This window comes from Podarcis tiliguerta, assembly GCF_965153285.1.
Source record: "Podarcis tiliguerta genome assembly, chromosome: 8".
Taxonomy (NCBI): domain Eukaryota; kingdom Metazoa; phylum Chordata; class Lepidosauria; order Squamata; family Lacertidae; genus Podarcis; species Podarcis tiliguerta.
This window is the reverse complement of record NC_139541.1, coordinates 10,594,831-10,618,800: the sequence shown is the minus strand read 5'-3', so window position 1 is coordinate 10,618,800 and position 23,970 is coordinate 10,594,831. Positions and strand designations below refer to the sequence as shown.

Sequence of the window (23,970 nt, the reverse complement as noted above, 5' to 3'; positions counted from 1 at the left end):
TCCCAAATATTAAATAAACCTTCATGAATGTAGAAGGCAAACACATACATAAGTAGATAAACCATGTGTCTGAAATAGGATACAGGAGAACAATCCTAAAGCCATTTTGACTCTCCCAAACCATTTTGACTCTTCCAAATTGTCTACAAATATTTCTCTGCAAGGAGGAAAGAAATTGGCTTTTGCTTACCTGTCTAAAGGGCGTATTTGTGTGTGAATAGGGTGAGCCTGTGACCTGGATTCAGGAATTCAGGTATTTACCATCACAAACGAACGGCCAGGCTGCCCAGGTAAAGCAATCAGTGACCATTATCAAGTATCCTAGCAAACAGGATTTCTGCTGGAGACTGCCTCTTGTACAGTGGTACCTTGCAAGACGAATGCCTCGGAAGACGAAAAACTCGCAAGACGAAAGAGTTTTTCGTTTTCTGAGTTGCTTCGCAAGACGGATTTCCCTATGGGCTTGCTTCGCAAGACGAAACGTCTTGCACCTTTTTTTAAAAAAACGCCAATGCGTTCCTATGGGAAACCGTCAATACACAGTGGTGCTTCGCAAGACGAAAAAACTCGTAGAACGAAAAAACTCGCAGAACGAATTAATTTCGTCTTGCGAGGCACCACTGCATTTTTGCTGTAGACCACCCCCTTCTGTGATGTATGTATGATGTTTTGGGGGGTGGTCTCTGGCTACGAGGTGGGCAACTTCAAAAGTCTATATAAAGGCTTGCACGCCATTGTTCTGGGTCCCTACTGCCTCCTGCATGTGGTGAGTGAGGACCCTGTTGCAACAGATCAATAAAGATCAGGCTTACTAGCTGCTTTGCTTCTCAATATTCTCTGGTTGGCCTCTGTTATTTTCTCCTACCGATAGGGAACCCACTGTATACGGGCTCCTGGGAACCCCATAAGGGAAAAGGAGCAGATTTTTTTCTATAGCAGTGGGTTAGGGACTAGGCACTTACTGAGAAGAGAGTCATCCTCAGGGGTCTCTGCACCAGTCATGCTTGCAGGGGGAGGGAGCCCCACAGGAGGAGGAGATGGAAGGTCTGCAGAGAAGAGAAGGAAAGAGAAGAGAAGAGAAGAGAAGAGAAGAAGGAGAGGAGAGGAGAGGAAAAACCAGTTTTGTTACTGAAAATTCTAGTGCCCGGCTAAGAGTAACAGAAAAGGAAGGACACAGAAATTTGGAAGGAAGGATGGAGAGGTTTGGTTACTGAGATAGCTGAGGAAGGAATAATAGAATAATAGAATTGTAGAGTTGGAAGGGACCTTGAGGGTTGTTGTAAGAATTTATAAATCTCAAATATATAAATTATATGCTCATAAACGTACAAAGCAAACACACACATAAGGATATAAACCACATGCCTGAAATAGTACAGGAGACCCACCCTGAAGTCATTTTGACTCTCCTCAAATATTTCTCTGTAGGGAGGAAGGAAATGGAAAAGCCACCTGCAATGTCTTTTGCTTACCTGTCTTAAGGGTGTATTTGTGTGTGAATAGGGTGAGCCTGTGACCAGGATTCAGGAATTTAAAGTATTTACTATCACAAATGAAAGACCAGGCTGCTCAGCTAAAGCAATCAATGACCAATAACAGATATCCTGGCAAACAGGATTTCTGCTGGAGACTGCCTCTTGTGATGTATTTCTGCTGTAGACAACCCCCTTCTGTGATGTATGTATGATGTTTTGGGGGGTGGTCTTGAGCTACAGGGTTGGCAATTTCAAAAGTCTATATAAGGGTTTAATGGGACGCGGGTGGCGCTGTGGGTTAAACCACAGAGCCTAGGGCTTGCCGATCAGAAGGTCGGCAGTTCGAATCCCTGCGACGGGGTGAGCTCCCGTTGCTCGGTCCCTGCTCCTGCCAATCTAGCAGTTTGAAAGCATGTCAAAGTGCAAGTCAATAAATACGGTAGGTACCGCTCCAGCGGGAAGGTATACGGCGTTTCAGTGTGCTGCTCTGGTTCGCCAGAAGCGGCTTAGTCATGCTGGCCACATGACCCAGAAGCTGTATGCTAGCTCACTCGGCCAATAAAGTGAGATGAGCACTGCAACCCCAGAGTCGGTCACAACTGGACCTAATGGTCAGGGGTCCCTTTACCTTTACCTTGGGCTCCAGGGTAGGCAATTTCAAAAGTCTATATAAGGGTTTATGCACCATTGTTCTGGGTTCTTCTTCCCTGCTTCTCAATATTCTCTGGTTTGCCTCTGTTATTTTCTCCTACTGATAGGGAACCCACTTAAGGACTCTATACGGGCTCTTGTATAACCCAAAAGGGAAAAGGAGCAGGTTTCCCCCCTTATAACAATGTCATCTAGTCCAACCCCTTGAAATGCTGAAATATGCAGCTGTCCCAGATGGGGACTGATCCTGCAACCTTGGCATCATCAGCACCATGGATAGGCAAACTAAGGCCCAGGTGTCGGATCAGGCCCAAACGCCTCCTAAATCCGGCCCACGGACGGTCCGGGAATCAGCGTGGTTTTACATGAGTAGAATGTGTCCTTTTATTTAAAATGCATCTCTGGGTTATTTGTGGGGCATAGGAATTCATTCATTTCCCCCAAAAAATATAGTCCGGCCCCCCACATGGTCTGAGGGACAGGGGACCAGTCCCCTGCTGAAAAGGTTTGCTGACCCCTGCTCTAACCAACTGAGGAAGGCAATTAGGGCAGGAAAGTTTGGCTATTGAGTGCCAAATGGTCAACCATCAATAGGAGGGAAGGAAGTAGACATATGAGGCAGGAAGGGGGGCCAAGACGAAAAGATGAAGCATGGACACACTGACTGCTATGCTCCCCAACAACAACCCTCACCTCAATGTCCTTCCAGGCACACGCCTCATAACCCCCTCTCTGCAGCCTGCCTGCCTCCCCCCCACCCACCCATCTGAAACGCCTCCATTGCCCCATCTGTTCAACCAGGACAGGGGTCAGCAAACTTTTCCAGCAGGGGGCTGGTCTACTGTCCCTCAGATCTTGTGGGGGGCCGGACTATATTTTTTTGAGGGAAATAATGAACAAATTCCTATGCCCCACAAATAACCCAGAGATGCCTTTTAAATAAAAGCACACGTTCTACTCATGTCAAAACACCAGGCAGGCCCCACAAATAACCCAGAGATGTACCGTATTTTTCGCCCTATAGGACGCACTTTTTCCCCTCCAAAAATGAAGGGGAAATGTGTGTGCGTCCTATGGTGCGTATGCAGGCTCCTTGGCTTCAGCGATAGCAACGCGAAGCCTCTGAAGCCTGCGCTCCGGAGGCTTCCCGTTGCTTTCGCTGAAGCCAGGAGAGTCTGCTCTTTGAGGCTGGCGATGGGGGAAAGCAGCGCTTCCCCCCACCGCCAGCCCCACAAGCTGGGTCGAAAAGCCCTCAGGAGCCGCACGCTCTTTAAAGGGAATTCCCCCACCTCGTAGAAAAGCCCACAGGAGCCGCGCAGCCTTTAAAGAGCGTGCCGCTCTTGGGGGCTTTTCCCCGAGGAGGGAGAAGGGACTGACTGGCCGTTTCAGTCCCTTCTCCCTCCTGGTCGAAAAGCCGCGCGCGACTCCTGCGGGCTTTTGTGGGAGGTGGGGGAATTCAGCCACCTCCCGCAAAAGCAGGGAGAAGGTCTTGAAGCCTGTCCGCTGCTCCCAGAGCTGTGGGGGGGGGATCATATTTTTTTCCATGATTTCCCCCCCTGAAAACTAGGTGCGCTCTGTGGGCCAGTGCACCCTATAGGGTGAAAAATACGGTATTTTAAAGAAAAGGACACATTCTACTCATGTAAAAACACCAGGCAGGCCCCACAAATAACACAGAGATGCGTTTTAAATAAAAGGACACATTCTACTCATGTAAAAGCAAGCTGATTCCTGGACCGTCCGTGGGCAGGATTTAGAAGGTGATTGGGCCGGATCCAGCCCCCCGGGCCTTAGTTTGCCTACCCAAGAGCCAGGAGAGCTGTGGTCCTCCACACCCGGAGTGATGCTCTCCCAAAATGGGTGATGACATCAGAAACAGTTGCACCCCCCCCCCCACCTCCCCAAAGCCAACCAGACCAGAGGAGTTTATAACTGCAGGCGAATAATAAGCATGGTTCAGCATAGTACATCTGGGGGGAAATGAGCTCTGTGCATTGTTTTGAATTTCCTCTGAATTCTGACGCAGGCTTGCAGGTCTGTGGGGTGTGTCTGACGGCTGTGTGGGGAAGGGAACATGAAACAGCATGGGCGTGTGTGCAGAGGTTTGTGCTTCCAACGCCTCCCACCCACCCACTGGATGTACCGTATTTTTCGCTCTATAAGATGCACCAGACCACAAGACGCACCCTAGTTTTTGGAGGAGGAAAACAAGAAAAAATATATTCTGAATCTCAGAAGCCAGAACAGCAAGAGGGATCGCTGCGCAGTGAAAGCAGCAATCCCTCTTGCTGTTCTGGCTTCTGGGATAGCGGCACAGCCTGCATTCGCTCCATAAGACGCACATACATTTCCCCTTACTTTTTAGAAGGGGAAAAAGTGAGTCTTATAGAGCAAAAAATATGGTAATTATCCCAACTGTCTATCTGAATCCATAAGCAGCAATCCCTCTTGCTGTTCTGGCTTCTGGGATAGTGGCACGGCCTGCATTCTCTCCATAAGATGCACACACATTTCCCACACCTAGTTTTTGGAGGAGGAAAACAAGAAAAAAAATATTCTGAATCTCAGAAGCCAGAACAGCAAGAGGGATCGCTGCACAGTGAAAGCAGCAATCCCTCTTGCTGTTCTGGCTTCTGGGATAGCTGCGCAGCCTGCATTCGCTCCATAAGACGCAAACACATTTCCCCTTACTTTTTAGGAGGGAAAAAGTGGGTCTTATAGAGCAAAAAATACGGTATCCCCCCCACCTTCAAACCCCCCCCCAATCTTGGCAACCCCCTTGTCTCCCAGATAGGGGGCCATAGCCCCAAACATCCAAGGACTTGCCCTACCAGATCCCACCTCCCCTTGGAATGCCTCAAGGGGAGCAGAAATGGTCTGGGGTTTTCCCCCAACCAAGATGTCAAAAGGAGCGGAGCGGCTTAAAATAAAAATACATGCATGTGCACAGACCCAAATTCTGCAGCAGGCCCAGGCAGCAGAGGAGGGTCTGCACCCAACATAAACTTTACACACCCTCCCTGCTTTTGCAAGCAGGGATCTACATCTCTCTCTCCCCCCGCCCCCCGGCTTTTTAAAAGTAATTTGTTTTCCCTTCTAAAAGCTTTGCTTACGGGATGAAAAACACAAACACGCACGCAACAGCTGCTGCCTTGTTTGCAAGAAGGCCCCATCGACTTGCACGCAAAACATCTCTGGCAGCAAGTGGTGTAGCTGGTGTACCGGGGAGGGTTGTCGCCAGTGCCAGCCCTACTCAGAGTAGACCCACTGAAGCTCATGAGCATGCATGACTTGGGTTCATTCGTTTCAGTGGGTCTGCTTCGAGAAGAACGTGACTGGATGCGCCCCAACAAATGTAAAGCACATTCCCCCCTGGGAAATGCAGTTTGGCCCCCACCGATAGAGCTACAGTTCCCAGCACCCACAAGAAACTACAGTCCCCAGATTTCTTCTTTGGGTATGTGTGTGTGTGTGCTTTAAATCCATGATGCGTATGCAGCCAATGTTTGTTTTCCCTTCTGAAAGTCACGCCAAATGCACACCTCTATATCAATTAGGACATGACCATTTGTGTTGGGGGGCCCTGCACCCCAACATCTCTGCAGGGGGAATAAAGAGGGGAAGGCCATGCCCCCCACACCTTAGCTGCCTTATGCCAAATCAAACATACACCGCATTGAGCTCAATAACATCAACACTGGCTGGCAGCAACACTCTGGGGTTTCAGGTATTTGCATCCTTACGGGCAGATGCTGCCAGAAATGGAACCCAGGGCCTTGCAGTATTTTGGCAAATAATCTCAGCACTCTCAGCCTTGCTCCTAAGCAGAGGAGCCGACACACGCCCTGCGCCGACCTAAGCTACAAGGCAGAATCTGGTCTATTCCTGGTTGGTTGTCCTTTTAAAAAAAAATGGTTCAGGGGCAGATAAAGGTGGATTATGTTCCTTCTCTCCCAAGCTTCCAACTCCCGCACTGAGAGGCAGTATGGCATAGTGGTTAGAGTGTCAGACCAGGACCTGGGAGACCAAGGTTCAAATCCCCCCCAACTCAGCCATGACCTTGACGACCAATCCCTGCCTCTCAATCTAACCTACCTCACAGGGTTGTTGTGGGGGTGAAATGAGGGGGGGGGAGAGGCCATGTCGGAGGAAAAGGTAGGATAGAACGGCAATAAATAAAGGAACCAGGAAGCTGGAAATGAGATGCTCTGGATAGTTGAAGGGGCCGGAGGCGACTTCTCCTGCCGAGACGCTGCAGACAAGACAAGCCTCCGCCTTTCCAAAAAGCCTCCCCCACAGTTGGATGGGCCTCTTGGGTCGGGAATGGGATGGGGCCGGCAGGCATTCATCTCGCCAGCGGCTCTGGAAACCGCCCCAGGCCTCTCCTACCCACGGCTCAGGCAGGAATCCGGAACCAGACACCCTCCGTGGCACGACCGGGCATGCCGCAGGCTCTTGCTGGTTGCCAGCACAGACCAGATGCCCCAAATGGGAGCTCAGGAGAAAGGTCTGGTGGGCGAGAGGCATCGGGAGATGAAGAACAGAGGAAGAAGAGTCCTGGTGGATGAGACCAGTGGCCCTTCCAGTTCAGCATCCCCTTCTCCCAGTGCCTCCCAGTTGCCCCTTATAGGAAACCTGCTAGAAAAATGCAACCTGTGCTGCTGAAAGAAGTAGTGCGACTTATGCAACACGCTGGCGATTAATGTACTCAGAACAATAATTATACATACATTAGCAACCTTCCGAGAAAAATACAAAACATTAAACACAAAGACTTGCGAACGACCCAGCCTAAAATGATCTTATAATGTCTGGTTTCAATAGATTTTTCAAATGCTTAACTCAATCAGTTCATGAAGATACCAACAAAAGGTAAGTTCGATGATATTCACAATACAATATTGTGAATACAATACAATATTGTGAATACAAGATTGTGAATATTCACAATATTCACAATGGGACATGGGTGGCACTGTGGGTTAAACCACAGAGCCTAGGACTTGCCGATCAGAAGGTCAGCGGTTCGAATCCCCGCCACGGGGTGAGCTCCCGTTGCTCGGTCCCTGCTCCTGCCAACCTAGCAGTTCAAAAGCACTTTTGGTTGCGCCAGAAGCGGCTTAGTCCTGCTGGCCACATGACCCGGAAGCTGTACGCCGGCTCCCTTGGCCAATAAAGCGAGATGAGCGCCGCAACCCCAGAGTCGGCCACGACTGGACCTAATGGTCAGGGGTCCCTTTACCTTTACCTTACAACTCTACTAGCATCTCTCAGTATTGTGAATATCATCGAACTTACCTTTTGTTGGTATCTTCATGAACTTATTTAATAGACTGAGTTAAGCATTTGAAAAATCTATTGAAACCAGACATTATAAGTTCATTTTAGGCTGGGTAGTTCGCAAGCTTTTGTGGCTTTGTTTAATGTTTTGTATTTCCCTCATGGGAAACGAGCAAGCACAATTTGAGCACAATTTGAACACTGCACCAAATCCAAAGGCAAGTTGCACCGGTAGAACCTCAGCGCGTGACAGATTGTGCAATCTGAACAAAGTCACCCGCAACCTGCAATATTCATTTTCCCGTGCCGCAACACCCCAGTAGGCGATGGTAACTTAAGAGCTTCGTTAGACGCAACCTTTTTATTCTACATTTCCCCCGTAAAATGGGAGCTTTTGTTTGTATTATTTAGGAGCTAAAATCTCCATCAGAGAACTACAGGGTCCTCTAGCTCATCAGGAATCACAGCAGAAGAATTCCTGATAGACAGTCACCCAACCACTGTTTAAAAATCTCCAAGTTCACCACCTTCTGAGGTTGTCCTGTGGTCTAAACCACTGAGCCGCTTGGGCTTGCCGATCAGAAGGTCGGCAGTTCGAATCCACACAACAGGGTGAGCTCCCGTCGCTCTGCCCCAGCTCCTGCCAACCTAGCAGTTCGAAAGCAAAGTGCAAGTAGATAAATAGGTACCACTGCGGTGGGAAAGTAAACAGTGTTTCTGTGCGCTCTGGCACTTGTCACGGTGTTCCATTGCGCCAGAAGCAGTTTACTCATGCTGGCCACATGACCCAGAAAGCAGTCTGTGGGCAAATGCCAGCTCCCTCGGCCTGAAAGCGATATGAGCGTCACAACCCCATAGTGGCCTTTGACTGGGCTTAAACGTCCAGGGGTGTGTTTTTTTATGACTGATACCCGCATTCTGGTTAAAAAGGGACGCAGGTGGTGCTGTGGGTTAAACCACAGAGCCTAGGACTTGCCGATCAGAAGGTCGGCGGTTCGAATCCCCGTGATGGGGTGAGCTCCCATTACTCGGTCCCTGCTCCTGCCAACCTAGCAGTTCGAAAGCAAGTAGATAAATAGGTACCGCTCCGGCAGGAAGGTAAACGGCGTTTCCGTGCGCTGCTCTGGTTCGCCAGAAGCAGCGTAGTCATGCTGGCCACATGACCTGGAAGCTGTAGGCTGGCTCCCTTGGCCAATAAAGTGAGATGAGCGCCGCAACCCCAGAGTCGGCCACGACTGGACCTAATGGTCAGGGGTCCCTTTACCTTTACCGGCATTCTGACATTTGCAATCCAACTGATATCTGCGCTCTGACCCACACATACGTCCAGGACCAGCCAATTTGGTTGAGGGACCATTGCAAATTTCTCCCCCGTCCTGCCCACCCATGTATGAAGGTGTTGGGAGCCCTGTTACACCCAGCTCAGGACTTCCTGCAAGCAGCTGCACCCCAGGGTGAGGCCAGCTCTACAGCCGGAGTTTCCTCGGGACGGGGGACTGTGGGGATTGAATCTGGAGACGTCTTGTACCCCACCACTAGACCAAGACCCAGCTGGCCTCTTACCTGTGGGGAAGAGAGGCTCAATGGTGGGGAGAGGCTTGTCCGGGGAGACTGTTCCGCTGCCGTTCTCGCCACTTCCATACCCATCTGCAAGGGAAGGCAAGAATCACGACGTGTCACCTGAGCCAGCATAGAGTCGTAGCATTATATAATTGGAAGGGACCCCTGAGGTTCATCTAGCCCAACCCTTGGCAATGCAGTAATCGCAGCAGCAGAATAATAATAATAATAATAATAATAATAATAATAATTGTTAAGTTGTGGGTGAACATATCAGACGACCCAGCGATTCTTCAGACAGCTCTTGTTTATTCACAGGTCAGAACAGAACTGAACTGAAGGGTTCAGCCAGCCTGCTTATATAGAACTCCAGTACAATGTAACTGTAACAGCTTTCTGTAACTATCCAATCACTGAACGTCACTTTCGATCCCTTATTTGCATATGTGGACCTGAACTATCTACAGTATCTCCCTGCTGGCCCAGGGTGAGAACTTCCAGTACATAACAATAATAATTAGAGTTTATATACCATCCTAGACCTGGAGGTCTCAGGGCAGTTCACAGAAAAGATCACAAGAAATAGCAGAATAATAGTGTTGGTCCTGACCTTTAAAGCCCTAAACGGCCTCGGCTCAGTATACCTGAAGGAGCGTCTCCACCCCCATCATTCTACCCGGACGCTGAGGTCCAGCTCCGAGGGCCTTCTAGAAGTTCCCTCCCTGCGACTAGCTAAGTTACAGGGAACCAGAAGTATTGCGGTCCTTCTCAGTAGTGGCACCCGCCCTGTGGAACACCCTCCCACCAGATGTCAAGGAAATAAACAACCATCTGACTTTTAGAAGACATCTGAAGGCAGCCCTGTTTAGGGAAGCTTTTAATGTTTAATAGATTACTGTATTTAAATATTCTTTTGAAAGCCGCCCAGAGTGGCTGGGGAAACCCAGCCAGATGGGCAGGTTATAAATAATAATGGTAAATTATTATTATTATTATTATTATTATTATTATTATTATTATTATTATTATTATTATTATCATTATTACTACTACTATAATAAAAACAACAACCCAATAACACCTTCCCCAGAAAAGAGCCACCGTTTAAAACGATATAGGATGTCAAACAGATGAACCAAAGGCCTGGTTAAAAAGGTACATTTTTGCCTGGTGCCTAAAAGTGTGTAATGAAGGCACCAGGTGAACTTCCCTGGGGACAGTATTCCACAGACAGGGAGCCACTGCAGAGAAGGCCCCGTTCTCATGTTGCCACCCTATGGACCTGTCAAGGAGGAGGCGCACAAAGGAGGGCCTAAGAGGATGATCTCAGGGTCCAGGTAGGTTCATATGGAGAGAGGCAGTCCTTGAAGTATTGCGGTCCTGAGCTGTTTAAGGCTTTGTGGGTCAAAACCAGCACTTTGAATTGGGCCTGGGAGCAATTTGGTAGCCAGTGCTGTCGGGCCAGGATCGGTGTAATGTGCTCAAACCGTCTTGCTCCGGTGAGCAACTTGGCCGCTGAATTCTGCACTAGCTGAAGTCTCTGAACCGTCTTCAGAGATGGAGAGTCCACCCACTTCCGAGGAAATACTCTAAGTTCTGCTTCGAACCCTTGGCCTGTGCTATTAGACAACATAGCGAGATCTACAGAGCAGTTCACAACTCAGTTGAATATCAGTGGGTTTCATTTGCAGATGATACAAAATGTCACACTGGTATCCAAAGGCTGTTGCAAACAATAAATACTTTTGGTCAAATTTCTGACTACTCTATTATAAACTGGGTTAAATCAGAACTGGTGCCAATGGGCGAAAAGGTGCTAACACATTCAAGAAATATCAGTTCTGCATTATTCTGTTGGGAGCCATCCAGAGTGGCAGGGTATAAATATATTATTATGGGCAGGGTATAAATATATTATTATTATTATTATTATTATTATTATTATTATTATTATTACTACTACTACTACTACTATTTGTTCAGTACTTAGGTATTTTAATTCCAAGAGATATACCGTAATCCAGTTACTACCAGGTAATAGGAACAAAATAATCAAAGAGGTTTCCTTAGACATTGACAGGTGGGAGTCATTAAACCTTACCCTTTGGGGAAGAGTAAACGAATATTACTCCCATATTATATTCCAAAAGGAATCACAGTCCATATTCCCAGAAAATAAGCTCATTGTTAAAGAAATGCCTATGGGGTTCTTCAACTCCAAGATTATCATTATTAAAAACGCAATTAAACAAGGAGAAAATTATTCGGATGTATAAATACCAATGTGGGAGTGAGTTAAAATTGTCAGATGATAATATTATCCTAAACCACACTCTAACGATGTGGGTTTGACAGTGGGTCAACAGAGATGGACTCTTCGTACGCTTGCTTTTGCCAAAAGACTGATATTGATCCATTGGAAAGATAATACTATGCCCCCCCTTTGATCAATAGATAGAACATATGATAGAACATATTTCTTGTGACATACGAACAGATTGCTTTTAGACATATGTTTGAATGGATATATATATAATCATATTTGGAATGCAGTTTTTCTGTTTTTTATCCCCTTCAATTTATTTCTCCACTGAAAATGAAATATAAATACACAAAGAGCCTTCTCCTAATCCACGACTTTGTCCAATCCTCTTTTAAAGCCGTTCAAGGTGTCGGCTATCATTGCCTCTTGTGGGAGGGAGTTCCACAGGTGAACTCTGCACTCTGTGAAGGACTTTATTTTGTCTGACTTGAATCTTCAGGCACGCAGCTTTTGCAAAAACAAGGTTCGGACATTGCGGCAAGATCCGCCGTACGTCCTTCACATAGCCAAACGTGGTGCTTTGGAAGAGGCGGAAAGTTCCCCAGCCCAACCCTCACCTCCGGATGCCTCGTCCGCTAGCAGATCCTCGTCGTCAGAAAGCTCCGCGTATTTCCTCCAGCGCTGGCGCACGGCCTCCGATTCTGTGTCTTCAGGGAAGGAGGACTCATCCGACCGCTTGGATGCGTGAGCCACCTGAGAGCAGGGAAAGCAGAGCGGTTAGGTGGAAGAAGGATGCTGCTCTCATCTTGAGCATGGAGACCCACCTTCTCTCTCCCCTACCAGGATCCGTCCCAGGAAAGGTTGCCGCCACCTGCTGTTCTAGCCAAGTTGCAGATCCTCTACAACTTGGCCTCCTCTGCCACCCCAACAGGGCAGGATTTAGGTTTGATGAGGCCCTAAGCTACTGAAGGTAATGGGGCCCTTTATACAGTGGTACTTCAGGTTACAGACGCTTCCGGTTACAGACTCCGCTAACCCAGAAATAGTACCTTGGGTTAAGAACTTGGGTTAAGTCCCCCCTATAGGGGGAATGTGTGTGCGTCCTATGGGGCGAATGCAGGCTTTCGCTGAAGCCTGGAGAGCGAGAGGGGTCGGTGCGCACCGACCCCTCTCACTCTCCGGGCTTCATGCCTTGGGAACTTCGCGGGAGTTCCCGTCAGGCTCCCAAGGCTTGCGGAAAGCAGCCTGCATCCCGAAGCCTGGGCGCGCTACATAGCACGCCCCGGGCTTCAGGCAGCCCCACAAGCTTGGGGGACGGCGGGGAGGCGCAGCGCCACCATCCCGCTGTTCCCCGACCTGGTTTGGAGGCTGGTGCTGGGGAGAAGCGCGCTTCTCCCCAACGCCAGCCCCACAAGCTCGGGGGACAGTGGGCAGGCGCAGCACCGCCATTCCGCTCTTTCCTGACCTGGTTTAGATTCCCCGACCTGGTTTTGGGGGGGAAATAAAGGGGGGGAATTTCCTTTATTTCCCCCCAAAAAAACTAGGTGCGCCCTATGGGCCAGTGCGCCCTATGGGGCAAAAAATACGGTATATCAATAGTGAAATAATTATTAAGCTCTTTGACCAAACTGTGGGAGGCAGTGGAAGACAGGAGTGCCTGGCGTGCTCTGGTCCATGAGGTTACGAAGAGTCGGACACGACTAAACGACTAAACAACAACAACAACTTAAAATGATTTTTAAACTCAATAATGCAAACACATTGGCGTTTGGCATTAACAAAAGTTCCTTTAGAAACGCAATTTATAAAGACTCATAATCTAGTCTCTAGAAACTTGCTATAACATGAAATAATAATAGGCATAAATCTATGATACTAATAATTATAAATAGCAGAATGTGTTGTTGTTGTTTAGTCGTTCAGTCGTGTCCGACTCTTCGTGACCCCATGGACCAGAGCACGCCAGGCACTCCTGTCTTCAGCAGAATGTAGGCACCCTATATATAGAAATGAAGAAACCAGTGATATTTTAGGGAGCAGCTAGCAGGCGGGGCCCATTACAGTGGTACCTCGGGTTACATACGCTTCAGTTTACGTATGCTTCAGGTTACGTACGCTTCAGGTTACAGATTCCGCTAACCCAGAAATAGTACCTTGGGTTAAGAACTTTGCTTCAGGGTGAGAACAGAAATCACGCGGCGGCACTGCGGCAGCAGCAGGAGGCCCCATTAGCTAAAGTGGTGCTTCAGGTTAAGAACAGTTTCAGGTTAAGAATGGACCTCCAGAACAAATTAAGTACTTAACCCAAGCTACCACTGTACTTACATCATAGGAGCCTACACAACAAGAAACACTGTTGCTAATATGTACACTTGATTTTATTTTTTTTAATCTTTTATTTTGGAAATGCATATCCAGTTTTTTCCCCTTCAATTTTTTGGGGGGCCCCCAAGAGAGTGGGGCCCTAAGCTAGAGCTTGTTTAGCTTATACGTAAATTCGGCACTGCACCAAAACCTGACCTCCTCCGTCCTTCTCGCTCGAGTCTCTTCCGACGCCACCATGGGCAAAAGTCTGGAACAGCGGCTCAAAGTCACTCATGGGAGCCAACCGCCTACGCCCGGCCCTTGCCCATCTATGGGAGTCGAGGGGAAAAGAGGGGCCGGATGCTGAGGGAGGCGGGGGGCCAAATGTGGGGACCCTCCTCCACAAGGGGGCAAATTTGGTGGCACAAGAGTGTGTGTGCCCCACAAACCCCACCCCTGACCTGTACAGTCATACCTCATGTTACATTTGCTTCATGTTACGTTCTTTCGGGTTACGTCCCGCAGTGACCCGGAAGTACCGGAAAGGGTTACTTCCGGGTTTCGCCGCTCGCGCATGCGCAGAAGCGCAAAATGACGTCACGTGCAAGCGCAGAAGTGGCGAATCGCAACCCACGTGTGCGCAGACACGCCGCTGCGGGTTGCGCTCTTTTCATGTTGTGAACAGGCCTCCGGAACGGATCCCGTTCACAACCAGAGGTACCACTGTATTTGTTCCACACCAAAGATGGCAACCAGACCCAGATGGAACATTCCCAATTGTTGGAAGAGGCCTGAGGGTGGATTGAGCCCAAAGGCCTTCTGCCCACAATGGGAAACCCACAAGCAGGATTCGAACTCAAGAGCAAAGTCTCCCCTCCTGCGCTTTCCAGGGACTGGGACTTAGAGGTAGACTGCCCCTGGATATGATGAGTCCTTCACTTTCGATGCCTCAATGGGAAGAGGAGAGACATTGAAGAACCTCAGAAGAGGCCACTGGATCCAGCCAGTGATCCATATAGCCCAATGTCTGTTCTCCAAGACGCCCCAAGCAAGGACTGAGCATATCTCCGAACTTGTGAATCCCAGCAACTGGCGTTTCAATATTTTATTGAAAGTTTTCAACATATCATACAATAAAAGCCAATCTAATCGAGAGAGATACAGAAAAGCCAAAATAAGAGAAAAAACCAAAAGGCAAGAGAGAGAAGGAAAAAAAGATAAAAAACCCTCTCATCACAATTGTGCCATATCCTTTTTTCCATATACAGTGGTGCGTCGCAAGACGAAATTAATTTGCTCCGCGAGTCTCTTCGTCTAGCGGTTTTTTCGTCTTGCGAAGCAACCCTATTAGCCGATTAGCGCTATTAGCGGTTTAGTGGCTATTAGCGGCTATTAAAGGCTTAAGGGATTAGCGGATTAGCTGCTAAAAGGCTATTAGCGGTTTAGTGGCTTAGAAAAAGGGGGTGGGGAGCGAAAAAAAATCTCAAGACTCGCAAGACATTTTCGTCTTGCGAAGCAAGCCCATAGGGAAATTCGCCCTGCGAAGCACATCGAAAAATGGAAAACCCTTTCGTTTAGCGGGTTTTCCGTCTTGCGAGGCATTCGTCTTGCGGGGTACCACTGTACAGTGATACTTCGGTTTTCAAACATAATCCGTTCTGGAAGACCGTTCGAGTTCCAAAAACCAAGGCGCAAAGGGCAGTCGGAAAATTTAATAGAGAAAATTGAGGAAAAATAACATATACCCACAGCGGAAATAGTTTGGCTTCTGAGACACGTTCGAAAATGGAAGCATTTATTTCCGGGTTTACAGCGTTTGAGTTCCGAAACAGAGACGTTTGAAAACCAAGGTACCACTGTACAGAAAAGCAGACATTCCCAGCTCTCACCTGGGAATTCCTGTTTCTTTCCCTGGTCTCCCACACAGAGCCCCTCATCATCCACCTGTCATCTCTCTGTGTATGTCCTCATCAGTCCAGGGTAGAGGACTTCAGAAAAAGAGCTAAGTTAAGGGCAAAACAGGAAAACCCAAAACAACAAAACAACAAAAAAGTGGGCTTCACATCCAATATCTGCCAATTGTATATATACAGTAATAATACTTCAAATTAATCAGAGCAGACACGATGGGTTAACGTTTAGGTATATCGAATTACATTCTTCTTATCATGCATCGCAGCAACTGGTGTTTAGAGGTATACTGCTTTCGATAGTGGTTCGATATAATAAGAGCTTGCTGGGAGTAACTGGAAAAATGCAGAAGAGCTAGGGGTGAACCAATGGAGGAAAAAACAATAATATTATCATTTTAGAATACCTAACTGTGAAGATACATAGAACGTAAGGGTTTAAGGTCAGTGAGAAAGAGGAGGATTGGTTTGAGAAGATATTGAATTATTTGAGTAGGTTTGAACAATTTGGGGCAATTAAAATGTTAAAAGTTAAATAAACCTTGTGGAAGGAGGAGTGTTAAGGTATATAAAAGGTAAAGGTAAGGTACCCCTGCCCGTACGGGCCAGTCGTGACCGACTCTGGGGTTGCGCGCCCATCTCACTCAAGAGGCCGGGGGCCAGCGCTGTCCGAAGACACTTCCGGGTCACGTGGCCAGCGTGACGAAACTGCTCTGGCGAGCCTGCACCAGCGCAGCACACGGAAACGCCGTTTACCTTCCCGCTATAAAGCGGTACCTATTTATCTATTTGCACTTTTGAAGTGCTTTCGAACTGCTAGGTGGGCAGGAGCTGGGACCAAACGACGGGAGCTCACCCCGCCGCGGGGACTCGAACCACCGACCATACGATCGGCAAGTACTAGGCGCTGAGGTTTTACCCACAGCGCCACCCGCGTCCCCGTTAAGGTATATAGAAGTGTACATATGGTTAATTTGAATATGTTATTATTGAATATGTATATTATTGAATATAGTATACCCAATGTATCAGCCGCCTGGGGGGTTTCACTGTTTGTGTTTTGGTGGTTAGTAAAAAAAAAAAAAAAAATAGGGACGCGGGTGGCGCTGTGGGTTAAACCACAGAGCCTAGGACTTGCCGATCAGAAGGTCGGCGGTTCAAATCTCCGCGACGGGGTGAGCTCCCGTTGCTTGGTCCCTGCTCCTGCCAACCTAGCAGTTCGAAAGCATGTCAAAGTGCAAGTAGATAAATAGGTACCGTTCTGGCAGGAAGGTAAACTGTGTTTCCGTGCGCTGCTCTGGTTCACCAGAAGCGGCTTAGTCATGCTGACCACATGACCTGGAAGCTGTCTGCGGACAAACGCCGGCTCCCTTGGCCTATAGAGCGAGATGAGTGCGCAACCCCAGAGTCGGTCACGACTGGACCTAATGGTCAGGGGTCCCTTTACCTTTACCTTTAAAAAAAAAAATTATATATATAATACGAGCTTGCTGGATCAGGCCCAGGGGCACCGTCTAGTCCAGACTCCTCGTCTCACAGCAGCCAACAAGGAACCCCAAAGGAAACCCTCTGAGCAGAGCCGCAACTTGGGAATCCCCAAAACTGACATTAAAGGGTATACTGCCACGGATAGTGGAGGTACGACATGAGAAGAGCCCTGTGGACAAATCAAGCCAAAGGCCCATTCTGATCCAGACTGCAGGGAATGAAGCTATAGCAGAGACCCACCCCTCTTGGTGCCCGTCTGGGGAGAAAAGGGTCTCCGGGCCGCAGCATCAAGGGGACTGAGACAGAACGGGCGACGCCAGGATGCCAAGATCCTCCTTGGGCGATGCTTGAAGTCAAGGAGCCGAGCTGAGGGTGCTCGAGTCACCTGGAAGAACAAACTGAGGAACAGCCAAGTCACTTGGGAGAGGCTTTGATAAGGAACAGAGAATCAAGGAGCTGCTATAAACAGGAAAGTGGAATGCAGGGCCCAACTGTGTGTGTGTGTTTGTGAGCTACATCCCATGCACAGCAGCTCACGCTGAACGACAGCAAAGTGGTATAATGGTTAGAGTTTTGGACCAGGACCTGGGACAGTCCTGGATAGGACCTTTTTTATGTATGCCACAACAGCAGCAAGAATACTCATCGCACAGCATTGGAAGACACAAGAGTTACCCACGCTGGAAGAATGGCAGATGAAAGTAATGGACTACATGGAACTGGCTGAAATGACTGGCAGAATCAGAGACCAGGGAGAAGAGACGGTGAAAGAAGATTGGAAGAAATTTAAAGATTATTTACAGAAATATTATAAGATCAATGAATGTTAGAATGACATCAGATTGAATGTAAAAGGTTATTAGTAAAAAGTTTAAAAATTAAAAGACCTAACATTTTAAGATATTAGAGGATTAAGCTATATCAAGATATTAAAATTATGACAAAAATTAATCAAGACAAAGGGAAGGGATTTGCTGATTAAATTTATGATTTGGAATACAGTGAAGGGAGGTCTGGGGAAGTCGGTGAAACAAGTTAATGCAAGAAATTTTGTGAAGATGAAATTGTTTTTATTGTTGGTGTTTTTTTTCTTTTTGACTTTTGTGTTTTTGTAATTTTGTATCTTTTTTGTTGCCTTTTTAGTGTCTGTTATCTTTTTTTTGTTTTGTCTTTTGTGTTAAAACTTAATAAAAATATTTTTTTTAAAAAAATGGAACGAGGAGCGGGAAGAAGCACGTACGCCGTCTTGAGTTCCTCAGAGGAAAGAAAGTGGAACGTGAATGCAAAAAAATAAAGATATGTATACAGTGGTACCTCGGTTTTGGAACATAATCCGTTCCGGAAGACCGTTCAAGTTCCGAAATGTTTGAAAACTGAAAACTCAATAGCCGACTGCTAGGTCTCCAGATCTTGCACTCAGCAGAAGCCGTGTCTCATGTTCAACTTCCAAGGCGTGTTTGAAAACCAAAGCATTTGCTTCCGGGTTTACGGCGTTCAAAAGCCGAAACGTTCGACTTCCAAGACGTTCGAAAACCGAGATAACACTGTAATCTTAAGGACCCGGAGCAGGAAGTTTGCTGTCGTCCCAGAACAACTCTGCGTTTCCCAAATCCTCCTCCTTGTGGATTTGTTGATTAAAAAGACTGATTGCCCTCACTCTTGCCCTCACAAGATTTCCAGCGGGCCGGTTATGGGGCGCAAGAATAAAAGCAGCCGGCTGAACCGTGAAAATAAACTCTCGGCGCCCGCTGGAACATGGCATGAGGCAAAGAAAAGGCAGTGTGGACTCCAGAAGGGGGAGTGGCTTAAAATGCAACGACTGAGCTGGCAAAAAGCCCTTCAAATTAGTATTATGAATAAATTTATATAACACCCATCATCCCATGACCACAGGGTGGTTTGCAATGTGCCAAGACAGATAAAGGAAGTCTTAACCCGTTCCTGGAATCAGAGCGACAAGAGGCAGCAGCTGTACCTGTAAACATAGAAGGCCATGGATAAAGCATTGTTATTAATCCCGCTTATGGGTTTTCTACACGTTGGCCACTGTGAGAACAGGATGCAGGGACTGGATGAGGCCCACTTTGGCCTCATTCAGCAGCCTGTTCTTAGGTTCTTATCACCATTTCCCAGCAAAAGTCTCCAGCGCAGATTAAAACCGGGGGGGGGGGGGAGGATTTGGGAGGGGGAACCAGGTTTTTTCCAATGCCGTTTTTTTCTGGAAAAATTGGAAAACAAGAGTTTAATATAGTTTGAATATTCCACACACTTCCCCCCCCAATTTTTCTGGGGAAAAAACAGCTTTGGGGGGGAAACGGGGGGGGGGATCTGGGTTCCTCCCCCCAATTTTCTGGTTTTTTTCCAGGCCTTCCCATCTCTAGTGCGGATACTACTGGCCCAAAGATGGAAAGAAGATGAAGTCCCGACCAGAGACAAATGGCTGGTGAAGAGGATGGACTATGCCGAAATGGCGAAACTGACCGGGAAAATCAGAAACCAGGAAGGGAAGAATTTTAAGGAGGAGTGGGGAAAATTTATAATGTATTTAAGAGAACACAGTAAACAACTAGAAACTTTGGCAGGATTTGAGTAATGCTTGTAGTGTACAAAAATCATGGTAAAATGGGTTCGTTAAGAAAAATAGAGAAAATAAGAGAAGCAATTGAAAACGACCGATAGAGATAACCATGGGAGGTCGGAAGGGAGTCGATGGATTCAGGGAATCCTAAATGATGATGTTGGTGTTTAATGTTTGAACGTCAATTCGTAATGTAAAGCCTAATCAAAAAGATCTGACTAAAAAGTCTCCAAGGAGAAACTAGCATTTGCCCCCAAGTTTGACGCTACCTGTTCAGGGCTCAGCAGAGACCAGGGCTTCTTGTCCCACAACTACAAGTGTAAGATTTTGCTAGGAAACGACAGCATTTCTAGTTCCCTGCTGCTTCGTGCAGCCTCAGGGCTTATTCTGTACACATCGGATCTTCGCACGGGAATGTGAGAGGCTGCGTTGCTCTCCTTTTCCTGGACTTCTGACTCCACTGTTTACAATTTCTCCCTCTCTCTAAATATATTTATATATCGGCCAACTGAGGATACCCTTCCATGCATCCCTCCAGAAGTGGTTCTGGTTGCACAAAAGCTTTTCCTGTAACAAATCTGCTGTGTATCGAAGGTCGCTGCGAGGCGCCCGGTTCAGGTTTTTGCTGCTCCAGGCTCAGCATGGCTGCCTCTCTTGGCAGTTTTCTGAGTCACCCGGGAGGCCAGGAAGCAGATTGCTCCAAGGAGGGCTGTTCAGGTTGAGCAAACACAGATAAGAGGGGGAAGCCTCTCCAGAGCAAAAGCGTGAGTCTGTTTATTGGATTACAAATGGCACATTCCTGAAAGCTGGTTTTCCCATCACCTTTCTGCTGAAGTGGGCAGAATAGATGGAAATATCACCAGTCAAACGGTGCAAGTGGGGATTCCCTCTGACTCTGCTTTCATTAACTACTCAAGTTTCTAGTCCTTATGACTGGGATGAACCTTGAAGGCATCACAGGGTTGCGTGATCAAATATCAGGAGCCACCGAAGGGCTGGATGGAGCCCAGAGCAGCCAGTTCATAGAACCACAAGATCACAGAACTGTAAGGGACCCCTGATGGCATTTAGTCCAACCCTCTGCAACGCAGGAGTCATAGCTAAAGAATTCCAGCAAATCTGTTTTAAAAACCTACAATGAAAGAGAGTCTTCTGCCTTCTGAAGGAGTTCAGCTCTTTCTGGCAGAAGTTCGGTGTAGCTCTGCCGTGCCTCCCTTATGAGAACTAGAAGCACAGCCCAAAGCATGCAGAATAGGTAAAGGTAAAGGGGACCCCTGACCATTAGGTCCAGTCGTGGACGACTCTGGGGTTGCGGTGCTTATCTCGCTTTATTGGCCGAGGGAGCCGGTGTACAGCTTCCGGGTCATGTGGCCAGCATGACTAAGCCGCTTCTGGCAAACCAGAGCAACGCACGGAAACGCCTTTTACCTTCCCGCTGGAGTGGTACCTATTTATCTACTTGCACTTTGATGTGCTTTCAAACTGCTAGGTTGGCAGGAGCAGAGACTGAGCAACGGGAGCTCGCCCCGTCGCGGGGATTCGAACCCCTGACCTTCTGATCGGCAAGTCCTAGGCTCTTGGTTTAACCCACAGCGCCACCTGCATCCCAATGCAGAAAAGGGAGGTGCAAATTTGCACCATTCAAGAAAGCCGCTGCTGCATTTTACTCGATGACCAGAGGTGTTTTGTTTTGTGCGGAAAACAAGAGATACCTTCATAGAATAAAGGCGCTACGGTTGAGAACACGTCTGGCGTAAAACGGGAGTTGTTATAGTTCCACACACACACCCAAAAAAAGGGCTGCGGGGGCCACATCCACCGCTCGCTCACATCCCAGTTCCGACCCTGCTGGGTCTCAGAAACCCAGCGCGTCAGCCCTGTGGCGGTAGTCATGCGGCCCTGTTATGTGCGCACGCATGTTGGGTCTGTTATGCAAGGCCGTGCATCTGCAGAGCAGCTCAGGGAGGTGGCGAGAGTTCACGTCCACCGCGGGCCAAAAGCGGCGTCGCAGCAGCAGCCACACGGCTGGAGGGCCAACTGGCCCCTGTCCACTGCGCACACAGGAGAGCCCCCTCCACCTCCGGCCAGCCCCCCCAGCCCCTTTGCTCCTGCCTTGCAGCTGCAACAACCTCCTGGCAAGAACCTCCCCGACATTGCTGAGCAGCAGAGTCATCTCCGAGGAAGGGGGAGAAGACGGAGAGGCGGTGAGCTCATCTCCCCATCTCTTGCCTCCCACGGCAGTCCGAGGGCTTGCTAACCTCCAGGCCAGGAAGGAAGGAAGGGGCTTGCTCTTCCCACCCCCCTCCTCTGGGGCCAGAGACTGCAAGCTGACCACCGCTGCTACCTCTGACCCCTGCAGGGACACAGAGCAGCTTGAGGCTCAGGGATGTTGGTTCGCCGATTTCCTCCGCTTTTATTTTTTATTGATTTTACAAATATAAAGTTATAACAATCCAAATACATATTCGTCAATGGAGATGACTCTGCATCCCTGGGTCTTAATATCAACATTAAAATCCGCATATTATCACCTAATCATCATAATCAAACCTTTTATTGGCATCACGTAAAGGTAAAGGGACCCCTGACCATTAGGTCCAGTCGTGGCCGACTCTGGGGTTGCGGCGCTCATCTTGCTTTATTGGCCGAGGGAGCCGGCGTACAGCTTCCAGGTCATGTGGCCAGCATGACTAAGCCGCTTCTGGCGAACCAGAGCAGCGCACAGAAACGCCGTTTACCTTCCCGCTGGAGCGGTACCTATTTATCTACTTGCACTTTGACGTGCTTTCGAACTGCTAGGTTGGCAGGAGCTGGGACCGAGAAACGGGAGCTCACCCCGTCACGGGGATTTGAACCGCCGACCTTCTGATCGGCAAGTCCTAGGCTCTGTGGTTTAACCCACAGAGCCACCCGCGTCCCACATACAAACATCCAAAACAAATCAATACAGAATTACCACTAGCCCAGTGGCACAAAACATTTGCTAAAAGAAAGGAGGCAGAGCAGTCTATCGTCACATCTCTAGGTCTCCAGGGAGGTCAGACGTCTGCAGTGTATTCCGATGACAAAAAAACCAAAGAGAGATATTTAGCCACTAACTTGGTGAGCTCCTGATCATTTCCCAGTAATAGAAAATGTATGACCTCCAACTCTGGTTTCCATTTCGGGATGCAGAGTTGATCTAGAAAATGTTGACGGAGATCAGCATATAGTTTACAATTAAGAACCATGTGTGTAGGGGTTTCCACCAGGTGGTCTTCACATGGGCAAGTTCTTTCTCCTTCCACCCTGCTTGAGAACCTTCCCCAAAGAAGGTTGGATGGATTTGAATCAAACCTGGCCAGCGAAAATGCCCTTCTTTCTTGAGGGTTAAGCAGAAATTCAAGGTACCGTAATTGTAGTTAGTTTCATGTGCCCAAGAAAGTTGAAAATAAAGAGGGGAACATGTTTTTTCTGCTGCTACTGTTAGTTCCTGGCGCTCAATAGTCTATATTTTACATCAATCCAGATTATCCATAACATTTGAGATTAAAATCCTGCTAATGTTTCCATCTGCTTACAGTGGTCTCCGAAATAAACCCTAATGTTTTTCCCATTCTTGTTTAAAGTTTTTGTCCTCTGGGTTCCTGAGCTTTCCAGTCAGCTTTGCGATTTCGGCATATTCCATCAGTTTAACACTCTGGTAGGGACTTTGTTTTCTTTCCATCCCTGAGCTAAAAGCATCCGAGCAGCTGTTGTCCCATACTGATTTCCTCCGCTTTTAAAGCCATCCCAAGTTGGTGGCCAGCCCTATCTCTCAAGTCAAAAGGCATTCAGAAGAATCGCTAGTAGCCCTCCGATAGCCCTCTTTGTGAATTTGTCCAATCCGCTTTTTAAAAGTCGTCTGAGTTGGCAGCCGTCACTTGCCTCCTGTGGGGGAGAGTTCCACAGTTCAACACTGTGCTGTGTGATGGAGGACTTCCTTTGAACTTCCCTGAAACTCGAGTTCTAGCATGATGAAAGAGGGAGGGAAAAGCTCTTCCCTCGCCACTCTCTCTATGCCTTCATGTTGTTTTTGTTTAGTCATTTAGTCGTGTCCGACTCTTCGTGACCCCCTGGACCAGAGCCCGCCAGGCACTCCCGTCTCCATCATGGATCACTGCCTTGTCGTGGCAAAGGGGCTTTAATAATAATAATAATAATAATAATAATAATAATAATAATAACTCAGAGAAGCTATGAGCTATGCTGTGCAGGGCCACGCAAGATGGACGGGTCATAGTGGAGAGTTTTGACTAAATGTGATCTACCTGGAGTAGGAAAAGGCGAGCCGCTCCAGTGTCCCTGCCAAGAAAACTCCATGGACAAAAACGACAGGTATGCCTTCAGACCCGCCAACATTTCGCTGGTGAAAATACAGACACCCTATTCCAGAATAAGAATATCAGGGGCACTGTGGGTTAACCACAGAGCCTAGGACTT

At 47.9% G+C, this 23,970-nt stretch overlaps 1 protein-coding gene across 5 annotated transcripts in view; it reads right to left on the bottom strand.

Moving 5' to 3' along the window:
* Positions 1-23,970, bottom strand: part of HSPG2 (heparan sulfate proteoglycan 2) — a 223,502-nt gene that overhangs the window by 162,878 nt on the left and 36,654 nt on the right. For 4 of the 5 annotated variants that reach the window (XM_083453540.1, XM_083453541.1, XM_083453542.1 and 1 more), the window contains exons 2-4: positions 11,847-11,982; positions 8,970-9,053; positions 963-1,046 (exon numbers count right to left, since the gene is read on the bottom strand). In XM_083453540.1, the coding sequence (XP_083309666.1) occupies positions 963-1,046; positions 8,970-9,053; positions 11,847-11,982 (304 nt within the window). The remainder of the gene's footprint in view (positions 1-962; positions 1,047-8,969; positions 9,054-11,846; positions 11,983-23,970) is intronic. The other variant, XM_083453544.1, reaches the window with a different exon arrangement.